At 42.9% G+C, this 24,286-nt stretch overlaps 1 protein-coding gene across 1 annotated transcript; it reads left to right on the forward strand.

Annotated features, from left to right (window-relative positions):
* The first annotated feature begins 2,583 nt into the window (after positions 1–2,583).
* On the forward strand, positions 2,584–23,607 carry DAD1 (defender against cell death 1). Its single transcript, XM_060098238.1, has 3 exons — positions 2,584–2,879; positions 12,520–12,694; positions 23,366–23,607. Exons 1-2 carry the CDS (start codon positions 2,669–2,671, stop codon positions 12,648–12,650), a joined length of 342 nt encoding a protein of 113 aa, XP_059954221.1. The 5' UTR covers positions 2,584–2,668; the 3' UTR covers positions 12,651–12,694; positions 23,366–23,607.
* The last annotated feature ends 679 nt before the right edge of the window (positions 23,608–24,286 follow it).

The following is a 24,286-nucleotide window of genomic DNA, read 5'->3' on the forward strand; positions in this document are numbered from 1 at the left end:
CTCATGACTAGCAGTAGCCCTCTACCAAGATGTGTGCTTGATTGCACTTATCCCCAAATCACATACATTGCACTTATCCCAAATCACCTCCCCCCGACCTCTTCAGAGGAGTTCCTCAGAGCTACGTGGACACTGTCTACTGAGCTATAGTTCTCAGTAAGTCCCCAAGTAAAACTGAAACTCACAGCTCTCACGTTGCACATTTCTACTTAAGTCGACAACCCAATAAGCCAGGTATTCTTTTTTTTTTCTTTTTTTTTTTTTTTTTGCGGTATGCGGGCCTCTCACTGTTGTGGCCTCTCCCGTTGTGGAGCACAGGCTCCGGACGCGCAGGCTCAGTGGCCATCGCTCACAGGCCTAGCCGCTCTGCGGCATGTGGGATCTTCCCGGACCGGGGCACAAACCTGTGTCCCCTGCGTCGGCAGGCGGACTCTCAGCCACTGCGCCACCAGGGAAGCCCTAAGCCGGATACTCTTATTTCCATTTTAAAGAAAAGGAAAATGAGGCTGTCAGACTAACTAACTTGTCCTGGATTAGATAACTAGCAAACAGCAGAAACACAGGATTGTCTGACTCTTGAGCATGTCCACTACTCAGGACATGACTTTTTACATATGTTAAAGTGCTGATTTAAAATATTGAAACCAACATTATGTTAGCAATTTCCCACTGAGAGATCAGTCAAAAAATGTTTCAATGATTATAGAATCATAAACTGAACACAGAAGACCTCTTCTTGCTGTTTTAAGTAGTCCAGAAAGCTTTAGGTCATTATATTCGTGTTTGACTTTGCAGATCTCAGAAAAGGATGCATTCAGTAAGTGAATTTTTCATCTCTTCTGCTTTCCCCCTTTGGGAGTTCCTGTGGAGATGTTATGATTAATAGTTGACATGGATGAAAGGCAGACAAAACATAAGCAAGAGACTACTGGAAGGAGCCTGGCTGATTTCCCTGAGGAATCCATTCCTAAATGATTAAAAAGCATCAGCCTAGCCTTTAAAGTTTGAAGTTGAATACTGGTGAGGAAGCTACCCTCCTACTTACTGATGAGACAGGGAGAAAGGTTCAACTTGTCAGACAAACTGATGCTTCTTGCCTTATTATATTGAAATAGGAACTGGTCTGGTTATCCACATTTTTTTTTTTCCCTCGGCAATATAAAAGAGCTTAGACTGAACTTAAGTTCTCATAACAGTGCAAATCTCCGTGGGTGTGAATATGAATATATCTTTTAAAATAGATTGTAAATCTTTATGAGGACATGGATTATTTCCCTTCTTTCTAGAACTAAGCAAGGTTTTGCTCATGACTGATAATCAGTACATTTGTTGATGCTGATTTGGTTCCAGTTTAAACACAAATAAGAAGTGAAAATGAAGGAAGGTTGTCGTTTACTTGCTGTTTTAGGAATTTTGCCTCAGTACCTAGGATAGTTCAAAATCATTAATAAGCTGAAAAAGTACCTGGTTTATGTACCCCCTGCAGCTGAGAGTGAGATGAACTAGGTCTGGAAGGTCAGATTCATGTTAAATTAAAAGGGCAGCAAAAGCCAGAAACTAAGGTGGATCTTATTTTTCGAAAAAGTTAAAACGCTAAGTATAAATAGTTAATCCCACTTATTGAAATACAAAACCTCAAACCTTTAGTTTCCTCTGCAAAATAAATTGGAGAGGGCAGGGCTTGAACCAGGCACCAGGCAATGCTCTTGCAGGTCTTTTAGCGCTGACATCCTGGTATAGTACGACGGGTTCAAGATGTCAGCTTGGGAGTAGGAGGCTGCTAAACTTGATCATATACTCTATGCACTTTAATGGACTTTCTCCCCGCCCCTGCCCATCACCAGCTCTTTTACGACTATATCAGATTCCCCTGAGGATACCTACACTCTAGCATAACGAACTACAATTTAGCAAAACGTGGGCCCGAGGAGGCACCCAATAAATATCTGTTGAATGAATGAACACCTGCGGGCTTAGGTTCCACCGCGCTTATTCGTAAGCGTCCCCAAGAACCAGATCGCAAATCGAGTTCAGGCCTGGGTAGAGGTCGAGCTCCCCAACCCCGCTCCGCACTTCCTTCCTCCAATAACCCAAGTCTAAACTGATGCCTTCTCAGTGACCGGCCGCCGTGGTTCTCACTGCGAGGCAACTTGACTTGCTCTAATGATCTGGACCAGGCATCTGCAGTTAGCGCCCTCAAAAGAATTAGGACCGAGCGGGTACTGAACCGGGAAAAGCCAGACATTGCCTTAAAGCAGATCCAAATAGTTCATCTTTGAGGACGCTGGTGGACCAAAGAGAACGCTGTCCGCTGAAAAACCTCGTCCCCTCTCCCTCTCACACTATCTTGTTGCTGGAGCAACTGTGGGCGTCACCAACATGACGGCGGAAATAGCACAAAAAGATACACGTCTCCAGCTCACGGAGAGATCCGTTGCGCAGGCGCATTAGCTTTCTCTGGCTGTAGTTCTCATTCTGTAGATATATTCTGCGTCTGCGCATTACTTGTTTCGTGCCTTGGCCGGCCTATACGCCTGCGCAAAGTAGCAAATTGGGGAGGGCGGAGCTGGGCTACTAGCGGTGCGCATGCGCCGACACTACATCCGGTGTGGTCGTCGGGTCCACTAGGAGTTTGGGGTACGCCGGCCGGAATATCGAGCGTGTAGTCATGTCGGCGTCGGTGTTGTCGGTCATCTCGCGGTTCTTAGAAGAGTACTTGAGCTCCACTCCTCAGCGTCTGAAGTTGTTGGACGCGTACCTCCTGTATATACTGCTGACCGGGGCGCTGCAATTCGGTTATTGTCTCCTCGTGGGGACCTTCCCCTTCAACTCTTTCCTCTCGGGCTTCATCTCCTGTGTGGGGAGTTTTATCCTAGCGGGTAATGATTCTATAAGTGATATCAGTTATAATGTGTTACTTTGATGCGTGCTTTTATTCCCACAGTACTCGTCTCTATATGAGACCACCGCCTCGTGAAGTTGAGAGAGGAACCTGCATTGCCCACTTTTTGTGAATGGGGAAATTGAGGCACATTCAGGTTGTCGTGCCTAATACCAAAGAGCCGCCGAGGAGCTGGGATTAAATCTGGAAACACCTTCATTTTGCTGTTCAACCTGGTGATCCACTTCACTTCATATTGGTCCATGGAAAACTCCCAACTTTCACTTAGCTTTAACACAGCTTTGAAGTTGGTAAACTTGTAAAATGGAGAACCCAACTCTGAAGCTGTCATTTCACTATCCTGAACTCAGTTTTCACTCACACAGGTCTATTTTAGCTTTATTATTCTGATTCCCAGCAAATTTGATACCTTGTAGACTTCCATATTTAACGAGAGCTGACTGTCCCCATATATTTTTGCCAAAATCTGACCTTTCTTGCTCAACAGGGATTCACTGAATACTGAGTCCAGGCTTGGCCCAGGGAGTGTTGGCCAGTACAGTTTATAGGTGGCTACCACATGAACTTTTCCAGTCATGGTATCACCTGCTGCATGACTTGGAAAACATGCTAAAATTCATGTTGTTTTTTTTTTCCCCACGTGTGATCATCAACAGTCACATTGTAAATAGTATTTTGTATCTCATACAAGGTATGGTAAAAGCTTTGGGGATACACCTGGTATATGTTTCTTGTCCTCAACGAGTTTACAGTGTAATTGGGGCATAGACAAAATACAGCGTTAGAATTGTCTGGAGACTTCATTTACAGTGGAGTCTTAATTACAGCTTAGAGTTAGAAACCTATAGAATGCTTATTACACATTCAAATTGCTAGTTCAGACTCATGCCAGAGATACTCTGCCTTCTACTCTGTTTCTCAAGTTAAGATAAGTCTAAGGACTTAAGGACTAGTTCAGTAAGCCTGGCCTGGAGTTGCAGAGTTAGCGTGTACATCTTTGAATTTTGGCTTAGATGACCAAGACCTGGTTCTCTGTAGCAGCATCCTGGTCTACAGGAGTTTATATGTTACCATCATCAGATATACTACCCTCTTTGCTCTAGACTCCTCCTTCCTCCCCTAAAATACTGTTCATGACTAAGAATTTTATTAGCCAGACAGGAGAAGGAATCTTTTAATTTTATTTATTTTTTATTTCTTTGGCCACCACGTGGCATGTGGGATCTTAGTTCCTCGACCAGGGATTGAACCCGCGCCCCCTGCATTGGAAGCAGGGCATCTTAACCACTGGACCGCCAGGGAAGTCCCAGGAGAAGGGATCTTGAGAATGTCTGATTCTGTTTTCCAGGTCTGGAAAGAGTAGGAATAGGGTGGGGCCTAAAAGGTGATTTAAAAAAAAAGCCTTCTCTGTGCTGAAGTCACCCTGGCTTCATAAGCTTCTAGGGTTAAGAATGAGTTCTCAGGGCTACGTGGAAGAGTGGTTTGCAGAAGAGTGGATGTGGACTGGAGTTGCAGATTCTTGGTGTGATAAAAGAAGATTTTTTGAGCAGATAATTTTTCCAGTGCCAAGTCTTTTTTTTTTTTTGAGGCTGTTGTGGCTAAAGTTGAATTGGCAGACCCCGTACTCTCCTCCTCAATGAGAAGTTGATGGCCTGTCATTGAAGAGAACGCCTAGTGAAAGGGAACTTTAATAGTGAGGTCCTTTTGGGGGATTCTGATGTCCGTAGGTGTTGGATAATTGGTAATTGGGCCAGGGAAATGAAAGTTGCTTCAGGAAAAGAAGGGATTCAAGACAATTTAGAGTTGCTGTGGAAGGGTATCGTTTGCATTTCTTTTGACAGACTTGACCTTACTAAATCCACTGCTGCCATTTGTTAGCTCCGATCCTCAACTGGATACTTTTTAAAAAAAATTTTTGGCTGCGTTGGGTCTTTGTTGCGGTGCGTGGGCTTCTCATTGGGATGGCTTCTCTTGTTGCGGAGCATGGGCTCTAGGTATGTGGGCGTTAGTAGTTGTGGCACATGGGCTCGATAGTTGTGGCACGTAGGCCTAGTTGCTCCACAGCATGTGGGATCTTCCCGGACCAGGGCTTGAACCTGTGTCTCCTGCATTGGCAGGTGGATTCTTAACCATTGCGCCAGCAGGGAAGCCCTGGATACTGGTTTTAATGGGAAATTTTAAATTTGGAGTTTATCCTTTGTTCTGGTTGTTGGGAAGGGAAGGCTTGTACTTATTTCTAGTGCTGAGGTTTCTTAACTTCCCTGAGTTGTGTTTCCTATTGGAAGAGAATGGAGGAGGCCAGTTTGGCTGAGAAAGGGAATTGTAGGCGATTACATTGAAGGATTAGGTAGTGCTGGATGCTAGAGCTTTGAGTGTCAGGCCAAGGAGTTTTATCCTGTAGGTAATAGGAATGCATCTAAGGATTAAAAAAGTTTTTTTAAAAAAATTAATTAATTAATTAATTTATGGCTGTGTTGGGTCTTCGTTTCTGTGCGAGGGCTTTCTCTAGTTGCAGCAGGTGGGGGCCACTCCTCATCGCGGTGCGCGGGCCTCTCACTATTGTGGCCCCTCTTGTTGCGGAGCACAGGCTCCAGACACGCAGGCTCAGTAATTGTGGCTCACGGGCCTAGTTGCTCCGTGGCATGTGGGATCCTCCCTAACCAGGGCTCGAACCCGTGTCCCCTGGATTGGCAGGCAGATTCTCAACCACTGCGCCACCAGGGAAGCCCCGGATTAAAAAAGTTTTAAAAAAGGTTTTAGATTTAAGTAAAGGAGCGACTTAAAATTGGTGTTAATGTGTAGGATGAATTGGAGGGAAAAGTTCTTTAGCTTGGTTCCCTTAATTTCTGTTTTGGCAGTCTGTTCTCTTCCATTCCTTCTGCATGTGTTATGTAGCATATGTTCTTTGGAAATTGGTTAGTACATTTTAAACTGATATAGGATACTATTGCATTTTTTAAAAAGCCTGGTGTTACTTGGGTCTGATGAAAATGGTCTGTTTTCTTCTATTCCCTCATGACCAGGAAACTTAACCATAGTTTCAAGGAGACAGAGGTAGAAAATTGCCATTGAGAAGTCTTTTTTTTTTTGGATCAACAGTTTACAGTAGAATAGGCTTTGAAAGGACTTCAGAGGTAAAATATTTTTCTCTTTCAGGCAGATTTCAAACATCCTCAGCAGCTGACTGTTTATCTTGTGGTTAGATCTCTCTGGAGGAGGACATCTGTCCCTTTTTCAGAGTAGCATGTTAGTGTTGGCAGCCCTTCTAGTTTCCTTTTTTACCTAACTGAAATCCCTCTTTTTGCTCATTTAAAGTGCTATTTTGGAGGGATGAGTGGAAAACAATGACTGTCCTTAAAATAAATCTTTGATCTTGAAATCAGTTTTTAAGTCATTTCACAACTTTGGTCTATTCTGTTTTCTAATCTATATGAAATATTTACGGATTAAAAAAAGTAGTTTTGTTCCCCCTAGTTTACAGATCCAAAAACAGTTTGAATCTGAAAGGCAAGGAGGCCTAATTCAGAGTGTTTTCTATCGCACGGGAGATCTTGGGCTGTGTGGACTGGGGTCCAGCATTTCTTTGGAAATTATCTATTAGATTTCTGGGCCCATAACTTATCCAGGAGATTGGCAGTTTGCCAGCCTTATGCCTGACAGTCCTGTTTCTAAACCTCTTTCATATCCATTGCTACCTCTGCATCCTCTGTCACTCAAGCTCTCAATATCTCTTATCTGGACTACTGTAATCTTCCTTATTGATCTCCCACACTCTCATCTCTCTCCCTCCAGTCCATCTTCCACTATGTTTGCAGGCTTGATTTGACTTGCAAATCTGATTGTGCTACTCCCCACATAAAATTTGTCTGTACCCAAAGAGAAATTTAAAAAAATTTTAATGGCTAGAGGGTCTTTGATAATCCATCCCGGCCACATCTCCAGCTTCATCTCGTCTCCGCCTCCTCTGTACTTTATATTCCAGCACTGTTGAGTTACTTGTTATTCCCTGAACATGCCGAGATGTCTTAAGCTATTTTACCTTTGTTTGACTGCCCAGAAAATTCCTTCACTTCTCAGCCATCTCAGCTCAAGTGCTGCTTCCGTTTGAACCCTTCCCTGGCTCTTCAGATTTAGGTCTTTCTCCTGTATTCCTATTTCACTACACTGTAGTGGTGTAGTGCTCTTTTCATCTCTGCATCCTCAGTGCTTAACACTGTATGTTAAATTGTGAGCATGCCTATAATAAGTTAAGGAATATTGAGTTATTATGTGCCAGGTTCCCTGCCAGGGTACTGAGGATTTAACTGTGGAACACGCAGACATGATCTCTGCTCCCACAGAGTTTATAATCTAGTGGGAGATGCTGACAAGTAAACCTGGATATAGTGCTGTGATGGAGAAGTACTGGTGAGAATAGGAACACAAGTAGGCACTCAACCCTGCCCAGTGGTCCTATAATACTTCGCTGATATGTTTGCTTTTCCAAAATAATGCTTCATATTTTCTCTCTTCACTTTCATCTATATTTTCTCTTTTCCTCTATTCTCAGTTGATGATCTTGCTTTATTTTTTTCTTTGCTAAAAAAGAAATCCTTTCATCTTCCTACCAAGGAATCATAGCAACCCACCTACACATGGACCCCCTACTCTTTGACTTATTTCCTGTAATGGTGGATGATATATCCCTTTCCTATCAGAGGTCAGTTTCTTCACTTGTGCGGAGGATCCGGTCTTCTCTTGCTCACTCAGGGACTCAGTTTCTGTAATCATCCCTCCATTCTGCATCATTAATTTCTCTCTACTGGATCATTCCCATCATACATACATGCTCTAATATCGTCCAATTAAAAAAATTAATTTGACTTCAGATACCCCTTCAGCTACTATTCCCTGTCTTTCTGCTCCATCATCACAGAATTCCTTGAAAGAATAATTGTCTAGTTGCTGTTTCTGCTTTCTCACTGTCCATTCATTCCTTAACCTACTCTTGGTGGTGGTCTGTCCCCACCACTACAGTGAAACTGCTCTTGTCATCTTGCCAGATCTAATGGCCATGTACCTCACCTTGCCTGAATGCTCAGCAACATTTAGCACTTAACATAGTTGGCTGCTTCCTTCTGAGTGAGTGAAGTACTTTCTTCTCGAAGCTTTTGCAACACTACACTCCTGCTTGTTCCTTCTCACCTCATTGGTTTTTCCTTCCTACTGTTTGTGCTAGGTGCTTTTTGGTCTGAGGGCATGGTTCTAGACCTCTTCTCTGTATTTCTTTCCCATAGGTTAATTTAAATAATGTCTATATAACTACAACTACCACATTTATATTTTCAGTTTTGACCTATTCCCTGAATTCCAAATTAGTAAGTCCAGTTGCCTACTTGACATCTTCACTTGATGGCTAACATACAACTCCAGATTGAACCTTCCGGCCTAGCCATCTGCCTTTTTGCTGGTCAGTACATGGTGTCAACTTTGGTTACGTTGTTGAAGCCACAAATTTAGAAGGTTTTTTTTTTTTTTTTGGCTGCTCGCCCCGTGGGATCCTAGTGCCCCGACCGGGGATTGAATTGAACCCGGACCCTCGGCAGTGAAAGCTCGGAGTCCTAACCACTGGACTGTCAGTGAATCCGTAGAAGGTTTTCTTGATTCCTTGATTTCTCTTATCTCCCACATCCATTACATCAGCCAGCCCTGTCTTCTCCAAAATACAGCCTGTATCCCTTGACTTCTGTCCCTTTTGACTACCATTACCTGAGCTCTTTGGCCCCTGCATGACTCTTCGGCTTCTTGAACTTTGCAAACCATTCTCCTCATTGCAGTTCTACCATCCTTAAAAATTTTAGATCAGGGCCTCCCTGGTGGCGCAAGTGGTTGGGAGTCCGCCTGCCGATGCAGGGGATGCGGGTTCGTGCCCCGGTCTGGGAGGATCCCATATGCCGCGGAGCGGCTGGGCCCGTGAGCCATGGCCGCTGGGCCTGCGCGTCCGGAGCCTGTGCTCCGCAACGGGGGAGGCCACAACAGTGAGAGGCCCGCATACCGCAAAAAAAAAAAAAAAAAAAAAAAAAATTTTAGATCAGAGTATTTTACTCATCTGCTAAAACTTTGAAATATTGCTCCATTGTACTTAGAACTAATCCAGACTCTTTACTGAAGCTTACAAAGCCCCACTGATTTGGCCCTTGTCTCCCTCTTGCCCTTGATCCCTACATTCTGGTCAGTCTGACCAAGATTGTTCTTGCTATCTGGAATGCTCTGCCCCTAGATCTTTGCATGGTTGGCTCCTGTCTTTCAAATTTTGGTCTTACATAGCACCTTCTTAGAGAAGCCTTCTGTGACCACCAAATAAGAAATAGCTTCCCAGTCACTCTTTTATTACCTTGCTTTGCTTCATAACGCGTATCACTACCTCATATTTCCTTGTTTAGTTGTTTTCTCATTTTTTATGTTTCTCTCCATTAGAGTGTAAGTTCCCTGGGAGCCAGACTCTTGTCTGTCTTGTTCTGTGCCATAGTCCTAGCACCTGGGACAGTGCATGGCACATAGTAGATGCTCAGTAAATATTTTGCTGACTAAGTGAATATTTAAGGAGATAAATTAGAACTGCTAAAATGGAGCAAGCTGCCTTAGGAGGTAGTACATTTCCATCTTTGGAAGTGCTCAGGAAGGACTGAAGGATCTTCTGTGGAGGAGCTTTTCGAACAGGTGTTCTTTGCCTTTTCTGAGAATTACAAACCATCCAGAGCCTGTGTTACTGATAGAGGCGGCATATTCATGCATCTGAGGGATTTGCTGCCTCTGTCAGTAATACAGTCTCTGGATGGTTTGTAATTCTGCACCTGGGGATAACTTACCAGATTCTGGATATGGTGAGTATACTTTGGAACTATTCCCAGCTGATTCATGCAGCCTCCCCTGGCATGCCCATATCCGCCACCTCTTAGGTATTTTGTGCATTAGATGGGGTGTTGGTCTTTAGGACCTTCAGGGTCCTTTGCGTCTCTGTGCGATTCTTTTTTTTTTTTTAATTTAGCAAATTTAATCAGTTATACATATACATATGTTCCCATATCCCCTCCCTTTTGCGTCTCCCTCCCGCCCTCCCTATCCCACCCCTCCAGGCGGTCACAAAGCACCGAGCTGATCTCCCTGTGCTATGCGGCTGCTTCCCACTAGCTATCTACCTTACATTTGGTAGTGTATATATGTCCGTGCCGCTCTTTCTCTGTGCGATTCTGATTCTTAGGTTGTCATTGAAGCAACTTGGGTTACTGTGATTATGATAATGATAACACACCAATTCATTTCTTTGTCTACCTTCATGGGGAGCTTCTCTCTCCATTTGTCCCCTCATACTTCTCGAAGCACTACTCTACTCCCATCTTCCACCCCAATAGCTGCTGTTAATCGTGTTTGGTATCTCTTTCTCCAGATTTTTTCCTAGATTCCAACTAAAATAAATGAGAAAATAGTTATTTGTGTGTGTGTGTGTGTGTGTGTGTGTGTGTGTGTATGCAGTTTAAGAGAAATCTGAAAGGGAATAATATTTTTGGCTTTTTTTCACTTAATATATCTTAGACATCTTTACTGTCAACATATAGCGAATTAATCTCATTTTTTTGAATAATTGCATGGGATTTTATTGCATGTCTGTAGTGTAATTTATTTAAGTAATCCCTTTGATGTCATTTGGACTGTTTTCACTTTTTTTTTTTCAACTTTACGAACATGCTGTTAGAATGCCTTTGTTTTCTCTAAGATAAATTCTTTACTCAGAAGACATTTAAAATATAATAGATGTTGCAGGTTGCTCTCCCAAATGGGTGAACCAAGCTATACTCACCACAGTGGGATTTTAACTGGTCGCCCTTGCTTCAGTCAGTGTCCTTCATATTTTGAAGGGTTCAGGTGCCTGAAAAGATCCGGGTTTTTTTCCACAGTGTTTGCATGTTTAAGCATAATGAAGACTCTGTTGCCATGACGATGGACTCTGGAGCAGTAGTCTGGTAGTTTTTTTTTTTAATTTGTTTGTTTATTTATTTATTTATTTTTGGCTATGTTGGGTCTTTGTTGTTGTGTGTGGGCTTTCTCTAGTTGTGGAGAGCGGGGTCTACTCTTCATTGTGGTGTGCGGACTTCTCATTGCGGTGGCTTCTCTTTTTGCAGAGCACGGGCTCTAGGTGCACGGGCTTCAGTAGTTGTAGCATGCGGGCTCAGTAGTTGTGACTTGTGGGCTCTAGAGCACAGGCTCAGTAGTTGTGGTGCACGAGCTTAGCTGCTCCGCAGCATGTGGGATCTTCCCAGACCGGGGCTCGAACCATGTCCCCTGCATTGACAGGTGGATTCTTAACCACTGTGCCACCAGGGAAGCCCAGTCTGGTAGTTCTCTGACCTTTGGGTCAGAGATCTCAGTCTGTTGCCTTTTCTTGGTTAGTGATGGAATGGATGCTAGCCTGAAGCAAATTTGGGTTAAGTAGTGTAATCATTTGTCACAGGTATAAAGATATTTTGGAAAAGTGTATTCCTAGAGCTTTCTTTTCATGTCAGATGGTGACTGTGGCTATGGTATCAGGTTGGAATCTTCAAGAGTACAGAGTGTGGTAGTAGAGAGTTCTCTGTCAAAGTCATGTAACTTAGATCTCTTGCCTTTTTTGAGATAAGCATCTGCTAGAACTTTGAGATCAAAGATTATCTACAGTTGTGAGGTCCTCATGGATAAGCATCTCTGCTGTCTAACATACACATTCTGTTGGAAATAATTCACAATTTTATAACTTTTGGTCATTCAGCCTAGCCCCTTTGTTACTGCCTCAACTACATCTTGATCTAGGTATAATTATAAACTTAATTCAGGAGATAAGAGAGTTCTAAAGATTTTTTGGTTTTATATCAGTATTTTTTTTTCTAAGTAAGCCTTTGGTTTTTAACCTAACTCTGAGAAGTTGTATTGTTCCCTTAAACAATTAACAGCATAAAATTTGTGTACAACTTGATGAACTTTTAAATTCACCCTTTTAGCCACCACCAGATTAGGATATAGAACATTATCAGTACCCTAGAGGCCTTTCCTCCTGCCTTCCAAGTCATCTCCTGTGAACGATAAAAACCACTGTCCTGATTTGTATTACTGTAGATTGGTTTTGGCCAATTTTAAGCTTTATATAAGTAGAATCATAAAGCATGTATTTTTTGGCGTCTGGATTATGTTGCTCGTTGTGATATTTGCCGAATTCATCCATGTTGTGAAGTTCTTTTTCATTGCTCTATGGTATTCTATTGTATGCATATGCCATAATTTACCCATTTTACTGTTTTTTTTTTTTTCTTTGGCTTGTGGGATCTCAGTTCCCCAACCAGGGATTGAACCCGGGCCCGTGTCAGTGAAAGTACCGAGTCCTAACAACTGGACCACCAGGGAATTCTCCCCATTTTACTGTTGATAGACATTAGATTGCTTCCAGTTGGGGGCCACCATGGGTATCATTCCTGTACGTGCCTTTTGATGGACTTACGTGTCATTTCTGCTGGGACAGAATTGTTGGGTCAGAGGGTATGTGTGTGTGCATTAGTCATACTTGTTTCATACTTCTTGATAATCACTTTTGTGTTTTTCTTCTTGTACAGTTTGTCTGAGAATACAGATCAACCCACAAAACAAAGCGGATTTCCAAGGCATCTCCCCGGAGCGAGCCTTTGCTGATTTTCTCTTTGCCAGCACCATCCTGCACCTTGTTGTCATGAACTTCGTTGGCTGAATCATTCCCATTTACTTAATTGAGGTGTAGGAGACTAGAAGAACGTAAGTAATGATCTTAGTGCTTGTCACATGGTGTTGGTTTTAGAAACAGAAGTCGGAGGGGCTGGTTTTGATCATGGTTGTCAGAGTTCCCATATTGTTTTTTTTTTTTTTTTTTTTTTTTTTTTTCTTTTTGCGGTATGTGGGCCTCTCACTGTTGTGGCCTCTCCCGTTGCGGAGCACAGGCTCCAGATGCGCAGGCCCAGCGGCCATGGCTCACGGGCCCAGCCGCTCCGCGGCATATGGGATCCCCCCAGACCGGGGTACGAACCTGATCTTCTCAGACCAGGGCTCGAACCCGTATCCCCTGCATCGGCAGGCGGACTCTTAACCACTGCGCCACCAGGGAGGCCCCCCATATTGTTGATAAGATATTTGCAGAGTTTTCCATATTGGTCTGCAAAGTATGTGTTAATATCATCATGATTCATCAGTGCTGCTGCTCTTGGTCGTTGCCTCCTCTTCTCACTGTTCTGCAAATCATTAAGATAACAGAAAATGAGAGTTTGCTTGTAGCTAATACATTAATTTCTGCACCAATAACTCCATGAAAATAACTCTGAGATCTTGGAAGGGACATAAATTGTAGGTTTTGCTTTTAGATTTGCTCTATAATTTTTTTTCTGATTTTGATCTCAGATGACTTCAAACGCTGGGCCATTGTCTCCATAGTACCTAGTATAGTGCTTACAGCTGATAGACATCCAGCATGTGCCGAATGAATGACGATGGCTGCTTGCATATATATGTGCTAAATAAAAATTAATGGGAAAATGGGATTAGCTTAGGAGAACACTTTAACATATAGGATGAGATGCCGTTTGGTCATTTGCCAGTTTTCTTTTTTTTAGCAATAGAGCTCTTTTTTTTTTTTTTTTTTTTTTTTTTACGTAAACTCATATAGAATCTCAGCAGTGGAGCCGAGTTGTTCTGATTGACAGAAGTTGAAAAGCCCTCTTTGCTTGGGCTCTCCATGTGTGGTATGCTCTCCCCTCCATCCTTCCCTCCTAAGTAGAATCCTAAAAGCTCTGAGAAGTACTTGACTCTCTCTCTCTCTCTCTCTCTCTCTCTCTCTCTCTCTCTCTCTCTCTCTCTCTCTCTCTCTCTCTGTGTGTATATATATATATATATATATATATATATATATATATATATATTTTTTTTTTTTTTTGGCCGTGCTACACGGCATGTGGGATCCTAGTTCCCTGACCAAGGATGGAACCCATGTCCCCTGCCTTGGAAGTGCGGAGTCTTACCCACTGGACCACCAGGGAAGTCCCTTGACTCTATCTTAAAACTTATTTTATATATGAGAAAACAGAGGTCCAGAACAATCCACTGGCTTTCCCTGGCCACATAGCTAAGTGGAAGCAGTGTAGTGCTTTAGTCCAGTGGTGCTCTTGGCCTAGTGCTCTTTCAGTATCCCATGTTGCTCACTGATGAATGAATGCACTCTATTCTTTGCCTTTCTCCTACAAAATTAAATATTGCTATTACTGGGGTAGAGAAACGAGAACCTTAGGAAACTTACCCTCTTTGGGGGAAGGATATCCCAGGACCAACCTCTTTCTATCACAACTTGGAAAGCTATCATTTTTGTACTAATCAGAAATCTAACATAAGAGTTAGAGCAACCATGGACAAAGTGAATGCAATAATGTGATAAGGACTTTACTTCAGTTTCTAGCATGAATCAATCAGTTACTTAATATATTACATAAATCCTTTCCATAGATACTGTCTCAAAAACAGTACTGTTAGTTCAGGTAAGCTTTCATTTTTGGCAGTGGTAAGTTGACAGAGGTGGTTTTATCAGTGAAAGAGGTTGTGAATCACTTCTTTCTACTATCTTAATACAGTTGAACTTTTTGGAGACCCAATCAGGACTTGAGTTGTTCCCCCATGTGCTAGTCAATGCCTTGATCCTGGGAACACAAAAGTAAAATGTGGCTGCCTTCAAGCAGTGAACAGTTTAGAAGGGGAAAAGCATGTAAACGGCAGTTAGAACCACACTAAAGACCTGAACAAAGTGCTGTGGCGGTCCAGAGAACTGGGCCGCCGTGCTATCTGGGAGCAGAGGCCGCAGACAGGGTGCCTGACCAGTGACAGCTTCTTGAGTACAGCTAGAAAATTCACCCACCAGCATTGACCTGCGAACATCCTGAGTAACCCTTGGGCTCTGATAGTAACCTTGCTGGAAAGGTCATAAGTCTTCTGATTGCCCTACTCTAAATTTCTAGTTACTTTTTCTAGATGAGTCATGTTGTATGCTTTTTTTAAAAAAAATTTTATTTATTTATTTATTTTTGGTTGTGTTGGGTCCTCATTTCTGTGCGAGGGCTTTCTCTAGTTGTGGCAAGCGGGGGCCACTCTTCATCGTGGTGCACAGGCCTCTCACTGTCGCGGCCTCTCCTGTTGTGGAGCACAGGCTCCAGACGCGCAGGCTCAGTAGTTGCGGCTCACAGGCCCAGTCGCTCCGCGGCATGTGGGATCTTCTCAGACCAGGGCTCGAACCCGTATCCCCTGCATTGGCAGGCAGACTCTCAACAACTGAGCCATCAGGGAAGCCCATGTTGTATGCTTTAACAAGGGGACAGAGCAAGCAGTTCAAGGATGTTTGTTCTCTAGGATCAGGGAAATACCAAATCATGAAAAATAATTTCCTAGGGCTGTCGTGACTGGGGGAGGACTCTGCAGCAGAGAGGCTAGTATTTCAAAGTCATGACAAAAACGGAGACAAAAAAGCAAGCTCAGCAGAAACTGCGCACTGCAGACCCTATTAATGATCTAGGGCCACCTGTTCAGCAGGGAATTATGGGCCCAAGGTATAGCACGATCTTCCAATCCCAGATTGCAGCGTTAAATCATTCTATAGAGAGTATATTCGTAGTGAAATCTTTCTGTGGGGGACTCCCCAGGGGTTTTTTCACAGAGATCATTTGTGAAATGATCACAATTTGACATATACTGTACTGTCCTGCCCTCAATTTTCAAATATACATTTATTTGCCCTTTTTCTGTGCTTCTAACTTAGTTCTATGTGCATTGTGCTAAAACACTTTTAAAATGGTTTTCGAGTGAGTTTTCAATATCTATATCAAGTCAGAAGGTAGAACAAAACGGATTGAATATTCTCCATATTTGACAAATATGTTGAGAGTTGGGTATAAAAAATAAACATCTGTAGCTTACTGCTCTTGTGTGAATTTGGGGGTGACATTTAAAACCAGCATCTACTGTGGAAAAGCATATCAAAAGAAAATGTCACTGAGTTAAATTTATTCCAGGAGAAGTAAGGAAGTTAACAGATAGTGAGTGCTCGCGTGGGCCAGGCTTTAAGTCTTATTTTATTTTCAAAACAACCTTATGAGGATAGGCTTGGTAATTCCACTTACAGATGAGAAACTGGGGTTCAAAGAACCTTGCTGGAAATCTTTTAAGTCTAATAATCCAGTCTGGTGTCAAAAAATGTTAATATTTATTTTTGCTTAAAGTTGCTTATAACAAAGTATTTGACAATCGCAGAGTTAAAGAAATGTGTTTAAAAAGTTACCACAGGGACTTCCCTGGCAGTCCAGTGGTTAGGACTTTGCCTTCCAATGCAGGGGGTGCTGGTTCGATCCCTGGTCAGGGAGCTAGGATCCCACATGCCTCGCAGCCAAAGAACCAAAATGTAAAACAGAAACAATATTGTAACAAATTCAGTAAAGACTTTAAAAATGGTCCACATCAAAAAAAAAAAAAAAAAGTTACCACAGTTATTTTTATTACCGTCCTTTCCTTTATTACTTAATTTCTTTGCTTTTATGACAATTTAAAAAATACAGAAAAGTACAGAGAAGAATATAACAAACACTGCCGTGTATCCACCACCTGGAATGAACAGGTTTTGAACAGATTAAGCTGAAGTTCCTTTGAATCCCTCCAGTCCCCATTCCTTCCTTCTGCTGTAAGACTTGACCGTCTTCATGGCAGTTTTGTTCAGCTAGGACTATTGTAAAACCTACATCTGTTAACACAGCCTTTTCCAAACTTCAGACTTTGTGGCCTCCTGAAAACATGTCCAGAGATGGCAGTGTGAGAAACCTGTGGTAAAAGTTAGCTGTACAGTTGGCAGCACTGGTATAAGTGGCCATGCCAGTGGTCAGGAATAGACTCATAGGGACTTTCCTGGTGGTGCAGTGGTTAAGAGTCTGCCTGCCAATGCAGGGGACACTGGTTTGAGCCCTGGTCCGGGAGGATCCCACATGCCGCGGAGCAGCTAAGCCCGTGCACAACTACTGAGCCTGCACTCTAGAGCCTGCAAGCCACAACTACTGAAGCCCGTGCACCACAACTACTGAAGCCCGCACACCTAGAGCCCGTGCTCTGCAACAAGAGAAGCCACCACAGTGAGAAGCCTGCGCACTGCAACGAAGAGTAGCCCCTGCTTGCCGCAACTAGAGAAAGCTCGTGTGCAGCAACGAAGACCCAACATAGCCAAAAGTAATAAATAAATAAAATAATTAAAAAAGAGAAAAGAATAGACTCATAATGTTTTTTAGATTATCATAAAAATGAAAATGCAAATAGATAACTAATAAGAGCCTGCTGTATAAAAACAATAAAATAAAATTCAAAAAAAAAGAAGAGGGCTTCCCGGGTGGCGCAGTGGTTGGGAGTTCACCTGCCGATGCAGGGGACGTGGGTTCGTGCCCCGGTCCGGGAAGATCCCACATGCCGCGGAGCGGCTGGGCCTGTGAGCCATGGCCGCTGAGCCTGCGCGTCCGGAGCCTGTGCTCCGCAACGGGAGAGGCCACAACAGTGAGAGGCCCGCGTACCGCAAAAAAAAAAAAAAAAGAAGAAAATACAGGGCTTCCCTGGTGGTGCAGTGGTTAAGAATCCGCCTGCCAAGGCAGGGGACACGGGTTCGAGCCCTGGTCCGGGAAGATCCCACATGCCGCGGAGCAACTAAGCCCATGCGCCACAGCTACTGAGCCTGCGCTCTAGAGCCCGTGAGCCACAGCTACTGAGCCTGCGTGCCACAACTACTGAAGCCCTTGCGCCTAGAGCCGGTACTCTGCAACAAGAGAAGCCACCGCAACGAGAAGCCCACACGGGGGGCAACGAGTAGCCCCTGCTTGCCACAATTAAAGAAAGCCTGTGCGCAGCAAAGACCTAACGCAGCCAAAACTAAAATAAATAAATCAATTTATTTAAAAAAAATGAAAATGCAAAAGTGAAAAATGCTCCTAGTGAGCTTCTGAGTTGGGAGAATCCATGCACACCTAAAGTGATGATCAGTGTTTGGCACTTAGGTGGCAGTGATCTATTTTGAATGAATGCATTATATAGAAGTTCAGTAGGTTTGAATATTTAAAGATTTACATACTATCTGTAAATATTTCCTGTTTTGTTTTTCAATGTCTCCTGGTGAAATTCTTTTCAGAAAATGTCAGCCTATCTCAGGTGTTCTGAAGGGAAATGAAGAAAAGAGGGACTTAGCTACATTGGGTCACAGCTTGGGAAGGAAAGTTCCTGATGACTGGGCCCTGGATCAGAGGGAGAAGTGAACAGGGCTTCGACAAGGGGACAGACCTGAGCTTGGATGTATGCTCAGCCTGAGGGTGATTGTTTGCCACCAGGTTGTGCTGAAACCTTGTTAGTGTTGCTTTGTTTTTATGGTGGAGGCTGTTCTCCCACAGGTCTTTAAAAATTCGTAGTGTTTAATCCTGGCTGGAGCGAGGGCACTACAGGGCTGGGCAGAACATAACTGACAAACAGTGCTATTTACAAACAAGCAGTCGCCGCCGTTGGCTTTTTGAATGCATCATAAAGTACTGCAGTACTCTAGAAAGTTACCTCTGGAAGGGCATCTAAATGTTATTTCTTAGGCGCTACTGCCACCCAGTGGCTTGTACATTTCATTGCTGAGAGAAGGTGCTACAAAGCCCAAGAGAAGCTGAGTTTGGGGGAAGAAACCACAGATACCTTTGTGATAAAACCTAGTTTCTTTCTAGTCACAGGAGGGCAGCAGAGGTCCAAGCGGGCCTAGGTGTTGGGTGGGGCTTGCTTTACATTCTGGCCAGAGGTGGGCGGTGTCAAGTACAAAAGGGCATGCAACCTTTGTTACCTAGGGAAGACCAAGTGCACGGTGACCCAGAGATTGACTTTTTATTTCCTTTTCTGATCTGTCAGTTCGAGGGCTCCCTTTCCAGTTTCTTGCAGACCTGTTTTTGCCCTCAGCATGACCTCCTGCTGGCAGTCATCTTTAATTTTTTTGAGTGGGGGGGTTATTTTCCATTTCATTTTCTCTGTGACATTTCACCTTATATTGAACTAGGTTTAGCCACCAGATAAGTTCTCAAAAAGGGAACTACTCTAAATTTGTAGAAAGTATTTTGAGTTAGCATATTTTCTCAACCCCCTTTTTTTTTCCTGGTTGGAGGGTGAGATTCTTTACTTATTCTTAAAACCTTGAATCTGCTTATTTTATTTACAAAAAACCCAAATAATTGATGATTCTTGAATTAGTGATTGTGCTCTATTTGGTATTTGGTTCACTTAAAACTACCAAAAAAAAAAAAAAAGAGAGAGAAAAAGAATAAAAGAGAATATCAAGTAGATTTGTGTCTTTTTAAAAAAATATGGCCAAGCGTTGCGTTTTGCGGGGTCCTAGTTCCCTGACCAGGGATGGAACCCGGGCCCTGGCAGTGAAAGTGCTGAGTCCTAACCACTGGACCTCCAGGGAATTCCCATAGGTTTGTATTTATGAGGTTCATTCCCTGCCTTAGTTTCTCTAGCCTTGCAGCTCAGATTATTCTGACTGCAAGTCATTCTGCCCCCAAGTTGCATAAGACCCTCTTCTTGGGGCCCTCACGGTCCACTGTGCATGCCCCTAATGCTGCACTTAACCACATGGTTGTGAAACCATTCACTTTCTTGTCTCTCCCACTGGACTGTTAAATTCCCAGAGGGTGGGGACCTCAGAGCTTAGCACAGGGCTAACGGTCACAATGCATGTTTGTTGAATGAGTGTATGAATGAGTAAATCTTTTTCAGCTGCAACAAAATGCTGTATAAAATAGCTGTATCATTAGTGATGTGAATGCTAAGACATGGGGAAAGTGCTGGGGAAGAAAGATGCCAAGGGAACAATTCACACGAGGGACGACGGAGTGGGGCGTGAGGCTAGAAGTCGGAAGACCTGTGTTGTAGACTTTGCTGTGTTGTTAACTAGTTGAATGGAGAAATAAGCTTGAGCCCTAATTTCCCTATGTGCATAGGGAGGGGATTGGCCTGGATGGTCATTAGAGTCTTTTGCAGCTGTTAAAGCCTCTGATTCATGATATTCCCATTGTGTTTGAGGAGGATCATGCTGTTTGTGTGGATCCTCAGTTGAGCTTTGCTTTTCCTTTTCTTCTTGCTTTTTACCTTCAATTGTTGCTTTTTATCCATATTACCAGGTTTTCATCATCCATCAAAAGTGCGATTGTCTGTAACAAAATGCATAGTGTTTGTATAAGGCCTTTTACAAAATTAGACAACATTTGTCAAATGTTTTACAGTTATCACATAACCAGGCTTGCAGGACTCACACTCCACATGCACTTAAAAAAAAATATTTATTTATTTATTTATTTATTTATTTATGGCTGCGTTGGGTTTTCATTGCTGTGCACGCGCTTTCTCTAGTTGTGGCGAGTGGGGGCTACTCTTTGTTGCGGTGCGTGGGCTTCAGTAGTTGTGGCTTGCGGGCTCTAGAATGCAGGCTTGGTAGTTGTGGTGCATGTGCTTAGTTGTTCGGCAGCATGTGGGATCTTCCCGGACTAGGGCTTGAACCCATGTCCCCTGCATTGGCAGGCGGATTCTTAACCACTGTGCCCCCAGGGAAGTCCCCACATACACTTTTACACATATCAACCCACGTCATCCTCATGGCCCACCCTGTGATGGAGGTAGACAAATAGTAGTGTTCCCGTTCTGTACATGAGGTAATTAAAGCTTGGTCAAATTTAAGTTGACTTCTCCAGGGCCTGGAACTAATAAGTGACTGAGTGGGAACTCGATAACAGATACTTTGACTTCACACTTTTACATTTCTCTCTATTGTGTTCAAAGACTTTTGGATGATGAATATATACATTTTGTTAGAAGGTTTCCATTAACAGTATTAAGCTTGCTTCTCTTTTTCAAATGGGAAAAACTTAGGAGAGGTTGATAAGAAAGGATGAAGACAGGCTATCTAAAATGTTTCTGCAAAGTTGGTCATCTTTAGTATGATCTGGAAGAAGTGGAGGAGGATGCAGATCAGGAGACCCGACTTTATCCAGAGAGGGTGACCATGGGCTGGCGCTGTCCAGTAGAACTTTGCATTGTGTAAATCTAAGTCTGCACTGCCAAATAATGGTAGCTACTAGCCACATGTAGTTATTGAACATTTGAAATGTGGCTAAGTGAGGCACTGAATTTTTCATTTTATTTAATTTTAACTCAGCTTAAATAGTCACCTGTGGCGTGGTATTGGACAGCACAGCTCTGGACAAATCTGTCAAACTCTCAGGTGATGGTTTCCTCATCTGTAAGACTGAGAGGATTGGACGAGCTGATTTCTACAGCTCCTTTCATTTTCAGATCCGTGCCTTCTGAAATTGTAGTGATTCACATTGAGCTCTGAACCTAGAGTTTCTGCAGAATGGTCTTTGATTCACATTTTCTCTAATTTCAGTTTTAATTGGGTGACCAGGATCTAGGATGAGATGGATTGAAGGAAAATCAGTATTTGGGCATATCTGCTCAGTACTGGTGTCTGAATAGAGATGGTGCTGGGGAAGCAGATTCCAAACAGAAATGACCCTGTCTGGCATCATCTTTTGTGTCTCTACAGAGAGTAATTCTTTTTAACAGTTCTTTGTGTTGTGCCTTGCTTTCTCTTAAGATGATGAGAACAGGCTGATTGAATGGTACTGTCTTTCCTGCTTGGGTGAATAGACTGAAGAAGTCATGCTAACTCTTCTCAGTAGGTGTCTTCCACTTTGCATGTCTTGATATCAGGGGAGGAAATTTTATTTGTCAGTTTCCTGAAACCTTTATCCCCTGGTTAACAGTTGAAATCATTCTTCTGAGCTGGTGAATAGTCCAATTTTGTTGAGCTAATATTTCAAAGACTCCTAGAACCTCTGCTTTTAGAGTACTGTCTGGTAGATATATTTTTGCCTTAAAAGAAAGGAGCAGATCTATGTAAATAGGAATTTTCTGAAAACCATTGTCAAAGAGATTTACTCTCATGAGTCATTTTTTGCCTTTTAGTTGGACCAATCCCAGTGTCTTAGATCAATATGTTTTATTGTCATAGGATCTCAAAACTTGACTTTTGTACTGAATGAGGATTTCTTTTATAATTCTCATTGTGTCAGGCTCTTCCCTGAAGTGGTCCTGTGCTCTATTCCTCTCTCACCTTGGCCATTAGAACTGATGTGTGGTATTAGTTCATAGTCTGTTGTCAGTGAGTTTGCTTTAAGACATTTGATAGAGTGAATAGGTTAGTTTTAATAGGTCTGTTTGTTCTTATTTGACACTGTGATCACTTTTGCTCCCTGTTTTTGCTCTTTGTTTTACATATTTCTCGTAATTCCACCGATGCAGGAATGTTCTGCAATTATGTAGCATTTCTCTTTCATTGTTAGTGGAATAAAAGCAATCTGGCTAGAAGTCTAAGATCTTTCCTCTAAACTCTGATGCTAGAATCTCCAGGTCACCTGAACCAATGCACAAAATAAGGTGGTGCCCTTTCACCTACTGGTGTAGCCCAGCTCTTCTGAAACATAGTGTTTCCCGACCTTTCTCATCTTCACACATAGAAGATGACAATATTTTTATGGCACACTGCAGGAAAATGGGCTGCTTGTGGTTGGGGACATTGGGGCCCCTAGGGCCAAGGGGTCACCTTCTGGCCACACCGTGTTGGAGCACACCAGGTGGGCAGCCCTCCTAGAGGTGTGAGAAGGGAAGTCTGTGTTTACAGGGCAGGGCTGGGCTCCACCTCACAGCTTACAGTCAGTCCCATCTGTCTCTGGCAGCTGTGTGGCCTCTTCTCTTGGGGTTACTCTCCACCTCCTTCTTGCCAAAAATAATCTTACTGTTAAATGAAAAGAAAATTATTTCTTCTGTTTTGGTACTTCGTTAAATCTGAGATTGGGAATCTTTCTCTACTTTCTTTCGAATTCTTCCTTCTTCCACTCCCCCTACCCCACCCCCCAAACTGGAAGTTAGTGCTTTGTAAGGTTTCTAAATCCAGAAAAGCTCTTTAGGCTAAGTTGCAGTCCTCTCACCACAAAGAGGGTTTGTGGATCAGAGAGGTCAGAGTGACTTACGTAAAGTCGTGCAGCTAATTAATTGCAGAGGTGGCGTTAGAACCCACGGCTACAGTTCCGAGTCAGTTACGCCTTTGTGTGCTTGGAATTCAGATTTGAGCATTAATTTTTATGGATACCTCTATAAAATGTTCAGTGAAAAAATTTGCTTTATTCTGGTTGTTCTAACCTGGCTTAAATACTGTCCAGAATTTGGGAACTCCATAACTGCCTTTGTCTTTACGGGTTTAGAATTTAGATCGAAACCCTGTCTGTAGCATATCACAAAACATTTTTAGAAACCTTGAGTATCTCTTCTTACCTTTCTGCTTCTTTCTTAAAGGTTCACTTTTTGATTTCCCCTGGATAAGAAGAGCTCTTGAGATGGCTGTTTGTTGGACACACGGATTTACTTCAGATTTATGCTTACTACCGACTGATTTGGGATGCGGTTGGAGAGCCCAGAGAGTTCCCAGGCTTCTGTGTCAGAACAACTTTGTAATGAGCATTTATTAGCACAACCTCTGCCTTCCATGAAGTGTAACCTTTTTGCCTTCCAAATTAAAAAGCTCCATGCGACTCCTTCCTCTGCCTCTGGCTCTGTTTTTTGTTTTTATTCTTTATTGGTATGAAAGTCCTTTTTTTCCTTCAATCCTCTGTGCAGAGCTCTTTAGGAGTTGATAACTTGCAACTGTGAATCTACCTCCTGTGTTTTCATTAAGTGTATTTGAAGTTAATGACAAAAGGCAGGGCTGACAACCCTGGGAAACCACAGTCCTTTGTCTTTTCCCTGGAGCTGGTAATCCCTTACTAATCCTTCAATTGTTGAGGGTGGTTCCGCTCTTATGACACAATGCTTCCTGGAACTGCATCATTAAACACTTTGTGAGAAAAGTGTGTGCTTCCCCACTTATATCTGTTTCAACGTGATTTAGTGGTGAAAAGGGAAATATGTATCTCTTAGACCATGTAAGAAGAGTGCCAAAAGTAGGGTTTGTATATATGCTTATAGGAGACACTACTTTCCAAACCACCTTCACAAATGTTCTCTCATTTCTTACCATTATCTCAGGGGTTCCAATCCTCATTAGATAGATGAAGAAATTGAAGCTCCGATTTGTAACTTGCTTAAGATCAGAGTTCATGACACACTTGGGTGGAACAATAGGTCTGCTGGCTGAAGTCTAGACATATTTATATGTATTGTGGTAGCAGCCCTATTTCCATCTTGGGTGCTATATACAGGAAATAAGCTATGTTGAGG

This window comes from Mesoplodon densirostris, chromosome 4 (genome assembly GCF_025265405.1).
Source record: "Mesoplodon densirostris isolate mMesDen1 chromosome 4, mMesDen1 primary haplotype, whole genome shotgun sequence".
NCBI classification, from domain to species: domain Eukaryota; kingdom Metazoa; phylum Chordata; class Mammalia; order Artiodactyla; family Ziphiidae; genus Mesoplodon; species Mesoplodon densirostris.

Coding starts and splice junctions, on each gene's coding strand:
- DAD1 (XM_060098238.1), top strand. CDS start 2,669: ATGTCGGCGTCGGTGTTGTCGGTCATCTCGCGGTTCTTAGAAGAGTAC. Junction 2,880..12,519: donor GGGGAGTTTTATCCTAGCGG/GTAATGATTCTA, acceptor CTTCTTGTACAG/TTTGTCTGAGAATACAGATC.